This window comes from Monomorium pharaonis, chromosome 4 (assembly GCF_013373865.1).
Source record: "Monomorium pharaonis isolate MP-MQ-018 chromosome 4, ASM1337386v2, whole genome shotgun sequence".
Classification (NCBI taxonomy): Eukaryota; Metazoa; Arthropoda; class Insecta; order Hymenoptera; family Formicidae; genus Monomorium; species Monomorium pharaonis.
In genome coordinates this window covers 15,038,955-15,051,762 of record NC_050470.1, presented here as the reverse complement: position 1 = coordinate 15,051,762, position 12,808 = coordinate 15,038,955, and the positions used below count along the sequence as shown (strand labels likewise).

The window sequence follows — 12,808 nt, the reverse complement described above, 5'->3', positions numbered from 1 at the left end:
CATACGAAAAATTTTAATGAAGTATTTCTTATAGTAAAATATGTAAAATTAAAAAAATAATTTATTAAATTTAAAATGGTCAAGGAATATTTATATCAAGGTTTTCCATAATTTGGAAATTTTAGTTTTCTTTATATCATAATCTTTAAAATTTAAAAGTCTTTTTTTAAACTTACATTTTTGTTATATAGTATTATATTGTATAGTTATATTGTATAGATTTTTATACCCTTTAAAAATTTTAAGACTTTTTCTAAAAACCATTGAACTATTTTTAAATAATATTCTTAAAGAAGAATAAAAACAATGTTAATAGTTTATTAATGAATTCTTAAAAATATGCATTTTTTAAAAAATTATTTCTATTTTTATACTATTGTTGAAACCGCGAGTGTTCCGGGACTTGCGCGGTGGCAATCTTGTCGACTCGTGGCGCTCGCGAACGCGGATTCCCCGCGACACCCTTGGCGTCTCTGTAGGACCGCGCTCTCTTTGTTCTCGGGTCCACCTTTCTACCTCTCTTCGTAAGTTTGTGCCGTGTACCCAGTGGCCCGCTCTCTGTAGCCGCGACGAACAAACGCATTCGCGTAGTTTCTTTTTTCCCCTTCGCGCTCTACCCCGTCCTCAGCAACAACTATTTTGTTAAAAATATATTTTTGAAATTTTTAAAGAATTTAATCTTTACGTTTATAATTAAAGTTAAAATTAAAAAATGGATTTCGTAATTATATTTTATTATGGTAATGAAATATATTTTTTTATGGTTTTCCAAAATGTTAGGAATATTTTTTCCCCTTTTTTAAAACTTTTTTCTATTAACTTTTTTTATTTTTTTTTAATTTTTTTTAAAATTAAATTAAACACGTTTAAGTTTTTGTAATTTATTTTTTGTATTTTTTAAAAATATTTTTTTTTTAATTATAAACTAATTTATTAAATTGTTTTGGTATTTTTTATTATTGATTTAAAAATTCTTTTTTTAAAAAAAAGAATGTACTTCTGTTTAAAAATTTTACATTTAATTCATGAATAACTTACCTTTTTTTATCAGGATACAGTGATAAATTTAGAATTTGCTTTCGGCTTTTAACTCACAATTATTAATTATCTTGCAGTTGTCTCCATTAATTTACTGCGTTTTTACTTATTACTTTGATATATATATGTTTCTGTCTTCTCTAACCTATGTTAAATTAAAATTTATGTCCGATCATGGTTTTATCGTATTTATTTTCCTTGATTAAATTAATATATTAGTATACTTGTCTTTCTCACCTTTTCTTAATCCCTTTTTTTCAGATGTATTAAAACATCAAACTTCTATTTTCTTAAATTAAAATACTTCCGACGTTTCCTTTGGCTATTATAATTAATTATTTCTTCTGCGTTCTTTAACGTTTTATTATCATTCATTAATAGACAATTACAATCATGCCTTTGGGGAGATGGGAAGATGGCGTGGTTAAGGATAAAGGTGTCATAGAGAGCTCCGGAGTGAAATGTGGTGTGCTGGAGGAAGAGTGAAAAGAGAGAAATAAGAAGTGGAGTTTTAGGAAGAGGAGATCGGAGGAAGCTCGGGTAATTGGAGGGAAGTGAAGGGAAATAGGAAGAGGGAAGAAATGTAAGAAGAAAAGTCGGAGAATTTTTGGAGTTGAGAGAGAAAAGTATGGAGGATGGAGACAATAAACAGGAAGAAGAGGACAAAGAGAGAGAGCCAGGAGGAGTAGTTAGAAGAAGAGAGGAGACGAAAGAGAAGAGGAAAGAGAAGGCAGATGGCGGGAGTGGAGCAGTGGTGTGGAAAAAGAGATAGGGGAAAAAGAGTGGTGCCTGGTGGAAGGAGAGTGGAGAGCGTGGAGAGTGGATTGAGAGGCGTAGTGAGAAGAAGAGGGAAGAAAGCGTAGCCAGCGAGGAAGATGGAAAAATTGGGAAGAGAAATGAGGAGATTGAGGGTGGAGATGACGAGAGGGCTGAAGGAGGTGAGAGAGAGGTTAACTAGAAGGAGAAGGGAGGAAGAGGAGGCGAGGGAGTCTAAGAAGAGGAGCTCGTGGAAGGACGGAGGCGGAAGAGGTGGGAGTGGAGAAGAGCGGAGAGAAGAGGACAAAAAGGGGAGAGCGACGAGGGAGAAGAGGAACAGACAGGAAGACCAAGGGGAGGCAGAGTAAGGGAAGTGGTACGACCAGGTGAAGACAAGGGAGAAGAGAAGAGGACGGATAGCGAGGGTGAGAAGAGGGGAGAACAGGGAGAGGAAGAGAAGAGAAGGGGGAAGGAGGAAGCGAGAGAAGCGGAGAAGAAGAGAGACGAGAAGAAGAGGAGAGAAAAGGAAGGAAAGAGATAACCAAGAGGGAAGGAGAGAAGAAGGAAGACAGGCAGAAGAAGGCAGCGAGGGAAGAAAAGGAAACACATGGGAAGCGGAGAAGGGTGAAGATGGGATAAAGGATAATGGGGGAAAGGGGGGAAGGGGAGTGGAGACATGGAGGAGGGTGGAGAGAGAGATGGAGAGGGCGGAGAAAGAGGGCTGGGAAAGGATGAGAGGGGCGGAGAGAGAGAGAAGAATAAGGGAGGTAAGAAGGAGAAGCATAATATGGAGGGGAGTGGAAGGGGAGGGCGCGATAGAAAGAAGAACGGTAATTGAGGGGATAATGAATTAGGGAGGGAAGTGAAGATGGGATTGGTAACCGAAAGAGTGGGGGAAGAGGGGGGGATAATGGTTATTACGGAAGTATTGCAGAAAGTGGATAGAGAGTGGTTGATAGAAATGAAGGCGGATATAAAGAGGCGTTGGGAAGTGAAGTTGAACGAGGACCTATCTATGGAGGAGAGGAGAATTAGGCGGAAGATGTTGGAAAGGGCAAAAGAGGAGAAGGGAAGAAAATCTATGTGGGTAACAGAAGTATGTGGGTAGACGGAGTGGAATGGGTATGGAAGAAGGAGGAGAAGTGAGAGGTGATGGAGGGAGAGGAAATGGGCAGAGGGAGATAGGACGGGAGGAAGAAGGGGAGGTGGAGCAAAGAAGGCGTTTAATGGTTTGTTTGATTTTTTTAGGAGGAGAAACAGAAAGGAAGGAGAAAAGGTGAGAAAGCGTGAGGAGAACAGAGAAGGAGAAGCGGAGAGAGCAGAGGAAGACAGGAGAGAAAGGGGAGGAGGAGAAGTCCCATGATGAAAAAGGAAAGGAGATCGAGGAGGAGAGGTAAAAGAAGAAAGCGGAGAAAAATGGAAGGAGAGAGAGGAAGAGGAACAAAGGAGGTAGAGAGGGGTGTGGGGGGATAAGGGCGTGCGAGAGGGTGGGAGGTAATAGGTTGTAAGGGTCGCATATGGCCAGGTCGGTTCGGGAATAGAGGGACTAAGAAATGTAAACGGCTCGGGAATGCTCCGTGAAAAAAGCGCCTTGTAACCCCTTAATGGGACGCAATAAAGTCTATTCAATCATGCCTTTGAAAATAGCTGTTTATTTTTTCTAAAAGAAATAAATTGAAGGTTTTTTTAATACTTTTATAGACATATTTATTTACTATACATACAATCACACTTTTCCTAAGAAACAAATATTCAAACTTTCTCAATCTCACAAATACATACATACGCTAACACAACTATTTATTTTTTTACATTTTATCATTTTAAAATAGTTTCCTCTCTCTAATTTACTCCTACTCACATATAACATAAACATATAGCCTCTCTAACTAAAAAAAAAACTTTCTCTCCAGCGATTACTCTCCCTTTTTGAAAAAAAGGCTTTTTTAATTATAAACTTTGAATCATTCTTTTTTTTTATAACCTTTTTTTGAGTTACACCACAACAACCTTCAGTTTCACTCTCATAATCATTCTTTGTGACCCATTTCAATTTCTCAGTTTTATTAAAATTATATTATTTGATTATTTTTTTTAAACAAATTATTTATTTATACATTTAAATTACCATCCTAATTAATTTATTACATTTATTTCAAAAAATTTTTTTTTAAATAACGTTTTCATTCTTTATCTCTTTTTTAATTTCCGGAACATTATCTTCCTGCATACTATTTTCCGTCCTTTTTTCGTTAGAGTCTTCTTTCTTCTTCTGCTCCTCCATTTCTTTTTCAAATTTTTTTTGCACCTCGACCAAAATATTATCCCAGCCATCTTCTAATTCAGCAATAGGCTTAAGCCTAGTTGCCCTTTTCGAGCCGATTCCCGAACGCGCCGCCTCCTATGCCCCCACTACCGCGCACGGCCTTGACGGCCAAGCCGCCGATCTCGCCCGTACGTTTTGTCTCAGGAGCAGCTCTGTATAAGAAATAGTGCCCTGCACCACAAAATTCATTAAAATTACTCTAAGTAAATAATTTTTGTTTTTATAAACAAAAAAATACTAACTTTTTTATTACTAATTTATTTTATGTAGTATAATAATATGTAACAAAACAATATATAAATTAGAATTTTGACAATAGTTTTCCACATCACCCGTGAGGTACTATTATTGATGCGTTTTTTTTAAAGTGGTTTCCCCAGTAGGCCTAATCCACTAAAAAATGAAATATAATATATAGCTTGGCAGGAAAACAAAATTTTATATATTGTAAGATATATAAAAACGACAGGAAAATTAGAAGAAACCGGAACAACCAATTTGTATAAAAATTTTAATTTGATTTTTTAAGTCGTTTGCACGATTCTGCTAGAGATGGTATAGCTACGGATATTTTAGAAGTACTAGCTCGCATCAACGAAGACAACGATGCATCGCTCAACGAAGAACGTTTTTCTGATTTTATTAATTTCATTTTATAAAACGAACATTCACATAAATATGTGGACCCAAACATGGAGAAAATTCAAAAACCGAAATTTCTAAGACGTGGATAACATGCTGGATCTAAAAATTGGAAGAATTCGACCCCTTTTTCTAATCGTTCTTTCAATGAAAAATCACATCGCAAAGTTCTGATTGAAATTCTGGACTTTGTTCTTTGATTTGCACAATGAAAGGATTTTCAAAAAGTATTAAATCTTTTTTCAGCGTTTCAAAATCATTGAACCGCGTATGAAATTGATTTATTAAAGAGTCAATTAAAGGAATGTGTTTTATAAAATTGCAATTTGTGCCGTGTTCTTCAAACAGAATCTGGCAAGAAGGAAAGAAGTGCAGTTCATTATTTGGAATTTGATCTTTAAATAATTCCAATTTTTTACAAAAGGAATCAACCTGAGCAACTAATTGTGAAATGGATAATTGTGAAAAGCTCTTTTGCAGTTTTAAATTTAAAATATTCAAATGATTTGTCAAGTCAGTTATTATTGCAAGTTCGCAAAGTGAATCTAAATCTTTGAAAAAGAATTTTTTAATTCATTGTTTAATTGTGTGGAAAATTTATCTTGCAAAAAAAGAAAGATTTCTTTTCTTATTGCAAAGAATTTTTTTAAACATTTCCCTGCACTAAGCCATCGGACTTCACAATACAGAGGCACATCTGTGTAAATGGCGTCATGTTCCTTGAGAAAGCGTTAAAACTGTCAATGAAAAAGAAATTTGTGACCGCCTTTAATTATATTTATAACTTTTGTGACGGTTTGCATTGAAGAGTACAGTTTAACGACTTTCCCACATAACGCTTCCTGGTGAATAATACAATGTATTACAGGAAATTTTAAACCTCGCTGCTTTAATTGACCGAAGAATCCTATTTTTGAACCTGTCATTGCTCTTGCATCATCAGTAACGATGGCCGAACATTTAGAAAAATCAGCATTAAATTTTTTAAGAGTTTGACTCACAGCATTGAAGATATCAAGACCCGTAGTAGTATTATGCAATGGAACAAAATCTAAGAGAGTCCTCGACATATGAAAAATCGTTTTGAACGATTCGAGCAAAAATGCTCAATTGACTCACATGTCGATTGTCGGTGCTCTCATCGAGACATAATGAAAAAAATACACAAGATTCTAATAAAGATTTTAATTTTTGTTCTAAGGAAGAAGCAATATTATCTATACGAGATTTTACTGTGTTGTTACATAAAGGAATGCTAGCAGCTTCTTCGAGAGTCAAGGAATTTCCGAACGACTCTACTGCTGCAATGATGTATTCTTTTATAAATTTTCCTTCCGTATATGGCTTAGAATTTTGTGCGATAAGATTTGAAATTGCATATAATGCTGTAACAGCTTTTAACGAAGACGTAACATTATCATTCGGAAAATTACAACTACGACCTTCCTGATAAACTAATTTCAATCCTTCTCGTCGTCCACACATTTTGAATATTTGTTAAAATGTTTTTTCTCAAAGTGTCTATGAAGGATATATTTTTTAATGAGAGAAAGTTGATAACCACACAGGAGACAAGTGGTTTTATTATCAATATATGCAAAAAATATTTCTTCCCATACCTTATCATATGATTGCACGTATCGTTGTTTATCCATTTTCTTAAATATGTCTAGTGAACTAGATTGACTAGAAGATACAAATATAAAGAAAATAATATGCACACTATTACATTTTATTGTTAATCAGTAACACATTTAACACTGTCGAATATAACATTTTACACGTATCACTATTGTACACACACTATCACTGTATAAAAAGATCACTTTTTACTATTATATAATATGGAAAACTCTTTATGCAGCCTTTTAACACGCACGTTTCGCTGGTGAGACTGATCGGTGAGAAACAGCGGAGGAGAACAATTGCAGAATAAACAATTGCATATTGAAGCGCGGTAAGAGTTCGCGCCTAGAATAAAGCCGCGAAATTGAAAAATCCAAGATATAAAATTTCACTAACAAAACGTGTGTATTAAGAATTTCGTGTTACATTAATAAGTTTTTCATATTATAAAAGCAAAAAGTGCAAAAAGTGCTCAAATTATATAATAATAATAGTACAATATGTGATAGATGTTACTTGTAATAACGTTTCATCTGACAGTTCTAAGCATACTAATATTTATTATTAGAACAAAATATAATGGAGTGTATTCGTAAATGTTATTTCCTCTGTTTTTTAACAAGTAATCTTGACACTGCATTTACTTGAGAAATGGTGTCAACAACGATACTTAGCTTTCGTGTTGTTATCAATCCTCTCTTGTTAAAAAATATATCTTTCATAAACATTACAATTAAAGATTTATATTCAAAATATGTGGACGAGTAAAAATCTAATTAATTGGAGGAATAAAATTAATTTATTAAGAAGATTTTAATTCATCTATCTAACATCTAACACATTCTTTTAACTGATTCTTTATCTAATTCTTAAATTTTTAATTTTTGAATTATTAATTAGTTTCTAAAATTATTCATAATAAATTCCTTTTTTTTTAAGAATAAATCTTAATTAACTTTTTTTCCAAACTTAAAGATTTGTTATTTTTTTAATACCTTTTTTCAAATCTTCAATTTCGCTTTTTTTTACATTACTATCATAATTCTTTTTCGGAATTTCCTTCGAAAGTTTTTCTAAATTTTTTTTAAAGTTTTTTTTTAAAAAAATTTTTGCGTATAAATTTGTGCATTTTAAAAAAGGCAAATTTTATTTTTTATACAAAACTATAATTGATTTTATAATCTGTAAAATCCTTATTACATTTTTATTATTTATTTGTGCGTGGTATAATTTATTATTTATCTGTTATTTATAAACCGTATTTTATCTTTAAATTACCTTTTTATAAATAATATATTTTTAACTTTATTTTATTAGGCTTTTTTTGTAATTTTAATTTCTAAATTATCATTAAACCTTTCTTCTTTTTACAACATTAATCTAATTTATTTTAAGAACCATTACTTTTTAAAAATTTAACAAATGTATAATTTTTTAAAATATACTTATTTATAACTCAATTTACCATATTTTTAAACAATATATTTAATTCATTTTTATTTGTCCCAAAGTTAAATTACAATTTTATACATTTCTTTTTTTTAAATAAATAAATAATTAGTTTTTTTTATTTTTAAAATACATGCCTTTTTTTAAATTAAAAATTGTCTTTTTTCTACTTTTAGACTTTTAGACTTTTAGAAAAAAACTTAATTAAACATCTATATATATTTCTTTAAAATTTCTTTAAAAATCATAAAGTTAAAGTTAATCAGGATTATCAATATACATTTTTGTATTAACTTTTTTAAATATATTTAATATATTTTTAACTTTATCTTATTAGGTGTTTTTTTTTGGTGGGAAATTTTAAATTCTAAATTATCATTATCCCCTTTTTTTAAAGCATATTCTTTTTATTGTACAGAACATTTATTCTAAAATTAGTTATTAGAACTTTTACTTTTTAAAAATTTAACTAACGTATTTTTTTTTTAATTAATTATTTGTAGCTCAAATTACTATACTTTTAATTAATATTTTTATTTATTTTTTATTATGCCCATAGTTACATTAAAATTCTATACTTTTTTTTTAATTTTTTAAAATTAATAAATAATTAGCTTCTGGATTTTGAATAGACATTTTTCTATTTTGATACCTTTACTTTTTTAAAATTTAACTAATATATATATTTTTTTAATTTAATTATTTGTAGCTCAAATTACTATGCTTTTAATTAATATTTTTATTTATTTTTTATTAGGCTTAAAGTTACATTAAATTTTTATACATTAAAAAATTTTTTTTTAATAAATAAATAATTAGACATTTTTCTATTTTGATTTGTTTTTTTCTAAATTACTTTACTTTTAATTAATATATTTATTTATTTTGTATTAGGCCCATATTTACATTAAATTTCTATACATTTTTTTTTAATAAATAAATAATTAGCTTCTGTATTTTGAATAGACATTTTTCTATTTTGATTCAATTTTTTCTAAATTACTATACTTTTAATTAATATATTTATTTATTTTGTATTAGCCCCATAGTTACATTAAAATTATATACATTTTTTTTAATTTTTTAAAATAAATAATTTTCTTCTGGTTTTTGAATAGACATTTTTCTATTTTGATTCGATTCTATTTTTTTTATTTTTTTTTAATATTTTTTTTAATTGCGAACATACTTTTTTTTAAGTTTAAAGTTAAGATTAATCAAGTTTTTCAATAGACATTTTTGTATTAACTTTCATAAACGTTTTTATAAATATTTATTTTAAAATTAAAATTTATTTTTTAAGTTTTTTTTTAATTTTTGGGGGAAAATTTAACAAATTTAATTAAATTTAATTGACCGTTTAAAATATATTGGTTTTTTTTATAATTTTCAAAATTAGACTTTCTTCGTTTAATAAATGAACCTTTAAATTTTTAACCTTTATTCTCTGTCTTCGGGCGTTTTTCTTTTTTATCCTCTTTAATATTTCCTTCATCTAAATCAAGTAAAAAGAATTTGAAGTAAATAAATACTTTATTCCTGTATTATTTCGAAAAAATTCTAAATATTTACTTTTTTTATTTTTAAAAAATACAAAAGTTTTATCAATACCTTTAATTTCGTCATTTTTGACAATGAATTTGTTTTGCTTATGATCCATAATTTTATCTTTCCCGTGAATGCAAATTTCCTCCAATATCAGTTACAAATTCTCTTTAAAACTTTTTCTAAAACTTTCCCTTAAAATCAATTATCAAACAAATTGAGATGCTCTCTCTGTTTGTAAATTAATTAAATTATAATGCAAATGATGAAACTATCAACATTAAATATGATCAATTTATTCTTTTATTTTTACTATAAACAGGGTGTGACTTTAAGTATTATTCTTTCATATTCATGCAAATGGTGTTTAAATTTAGCATTTTTATAAATTAAATTTAGCATTATTGTAAATTTAAAAAATGATCCATAAATTAAATTGTGGAAAGTATCTTATTTTGATTGTTAATTAGATCTAATTTAATTGTGGAATGTAAAATGAGATACTTTTCACATTATAATTTAATTTAATTAACAATCTAAATAAGATATTCAACATTTTATTTTATGGATCATTTTTTAAATTTAAAATAAACAAGCTATTACTATGTAAATTGTTATATCTTGGAATACCAGTATTTGTAATTAAGCACAATTTAATTTGAAATTCTTCGTTATTTTTCTTCAAAATTTAGACATTTTGCCGAAGAATTTTCTTTACAAATAGTGTAAATTCTTTTTTTTTTAATTCGAGCCCATAGTAGCCTTCCTCCTTTAAAATCTCTAAAAATGCTAAATTTTGAGACCAATTGCAAGAGGATCGGATCACAGATGACGAAGGAGTTCGCGACAATACAATTTTTTGTCCAAAAAACGTATATTTTTGCCCATCATTTTTTAAACACCTTGTTTTTGAAAAATTCGAATCCATAGTAGCCATCCCCTGAAAAAATGATAAATTTTAAGACCAATTGCAAGAGGATCGGACCTCAAATAACGGAGTAGTTCGCGGGCAAACAGATATCCTTCTGGTTGGTGCATGTAGATGTTTTCTTCAAGTGGACCGTTGAGGAATGCCGTTTTGATATCAAATTGTACTATTTCCATATCGTATTTAGCCGCTATTGCTAGAACAGTTCTTACGGATTCATAGCGCACTACAGGAGAGAATGTCTCGAAATAGTCAACTCCTCTTGTTTAATGGAAACAGCGAGCAACTAGTCTTGTTTTATGACGCTCAACAGTTCCATCCAGTTTCAGTTTAAATTTGAAAACCCACTTACATGAGACCACAGATCGATCATTCGGCAGTTCTTCCAACTCCCATGCTTGATTTTTCTTTAACGACAGCATCTCCTCATCCATGGCTTTCTTCCAAAGATGCCCATCTTCTCTACTTATTGCGTCTTCATATGACACTGGATCCATTGATACTCGCATCGCAGCTATGCATGCTGATTTATCTGACCTGCTTCTTAGTTGCCTGTCCGATGCAAGTACTGGCTTCTAAAAATTTTTTGAACCTACTGGTCGTCCTCTCTTTTTTTCATCTGTGTCGTTTATCGTTTGCTCAAGGTTATCGTTTAAATCTACCTCACTTTCATCTTTTTCTGAAACTGACGATTCGCACGGTTCTTTATAAACCTCCTCTTGCTCGTCGGCCGGTATGGGAAACAAAACTATATCCTTGTCCGTTGCATCCTGAATTACGACATCAGAAGCTCTTTCTTTTTGATCTTTTTGATAGGATCAAAAACTCGATATACTTTATCGGTTAATCGATCATATCCGACAAAGACTGCTTTTCTTGACTTCGGATCCATTTTCCGTCTCATTGTATTAGGAATATATACAAAAGCCTTTGCATCAAAGATTTTAAGGTGAGAAACATCAGGTTTTCTGCCATACCATTCGCCATACGGCGTCGTGTTTAAGATTCCTCGATTTGGAACTCGATTCTAAGATAAGCTGCCGTTCCGATAGCTTTCGTCCAAAGTAGATGACAATTCTTGATAAATCAGTGTTAAACAACATTGACCGAGCAGTATCGCATAGGGTCCTGTTTTCTCGTTCCGCCATTTCATTGCACTGTTTGACATTAGGCGGTGATAACTCGTGAATAATGCTCATGGACTTAAGGACTTTTTTACGTTCTCATTTACGTATTCTGTTCCATTGTCCGTTCTAAGAGAAATTGTCTTTCTTCCTGTTTCTCTTTCTGCATCGATGAAGAACTGCTTTAGTATACTTGAGATCTCATCTTTTGTTTTCATAAAGAAAGCCCTGCGAAAACCGGATGCTTCGTCTTTTATCGTCAGAAAGTATCTGCATTTGTTCCACGACGTTATCCCAACATGACAGACGTCCGAGTGAAAACGTTGACCAGGTAAACAATCTCGCTTTTCTCGATTAGGATGTCGATTTATCGTCTGCTTGCCATAGTGACATGAGTCGCAATCGTTTTGTTCTGAAAAGATTACTTCAAGACCCTCTGTGAGATTGTTTTTGTACATTGCTCGAATCATTGCGTTACTCATGTGTCCCAATCGTTGATGCCACAATTCAATTAGTTGCGCTGCTTTTGCAGAAACCGATGGTGGTTTGACTCGAATATAAGGAACATATTGATTTCTAATCCTTTCTCCACTTAAGATGGTTTGTCGTCCTTTGCTTAATCGCATAATTCCATTTCCGTGATAGAAGCCGTATCCTTTGCTTATTTCTATGAACGTTGTTGAAAACAAGGATTCACCATTCATCTCTTTTGCATAATATACATTCTCCCACGTACGTCTTTCCCATTTCTTGCCACCATTTGATTTCTCGACATCAATGCTGCCTACATGGGTTGCCTGTAAAGTGTTACCATTAGCGACATTTAATACCTTCTCGCAAAAATTAAAGGAACAAAAAAATTTTCTAAATTTTTTGCCAATTTTCAACAGGCTGTATTTTAGTGAAAAATGGTCGTACAGGAAATAAAAAAACATAGCTTTTGAAGCTTGAAGACTCTAGTTTTAGAATTTTTTGGTTAAAAATTTTTCTGAGCACCGGTAGCCATGCAATTCTTGGATAAAGCACGAAGAAAAAATTTTCAAAATTTTTTACATTTTTTTTTCGCTCTACGGGCATGAAAAAAATTTTTCGAGCTAAACCAATGCATAGGTCGCATAGCCTGTTCATTCAGCTTCAATTTGCTTTTTTCGGAAGTCAAATACGACTATTTGTCTTCGAGATATCGAATTTTGAATGCAAAAGGACCCTTTTTCACTCAACTGCCGATATCTCTGAAACTACTGGTCGCCTAGCGAGCTGACGAGCGGTTTCGTTTTCTGCAGAAAATTTCCTACAAAAATTTGTCATGGTTGATTGAAAAAAAAATTTTGTCCCACCTGAAACGGTAACGTAAAAAAAGAGCAAAAAAATGCC

The 12,808-nt window shown here is 31.3% G+C and overlaps 1 protein-coding gene across 1 annotated transcript; it reads left to right on the top strand.

Moving 5' to 3' along the window:
* Nucleotides 1-1,666: 1,666 nt before the first annotated feature.
* On the top strand, nt 1,667-2,335 carry LOC118645342 (neurofilament light polypeptide-like). Its single transcript, XM_036286215.1, has 3 exons — nt 1,667-1,792; nt 1,838-1,976; nt 2,106-2,335. The coding sequence occupies exons 1-3, from the start codon at nt 1,667-1,669 to the stop codon at nt 2,333-2,335; spliced, it is 495 nt and encodes a 164-aa protein (XP_036142108.1).
* Nucleotides 2,336-12,808: the final 10,473 nt, after the last annotated feature.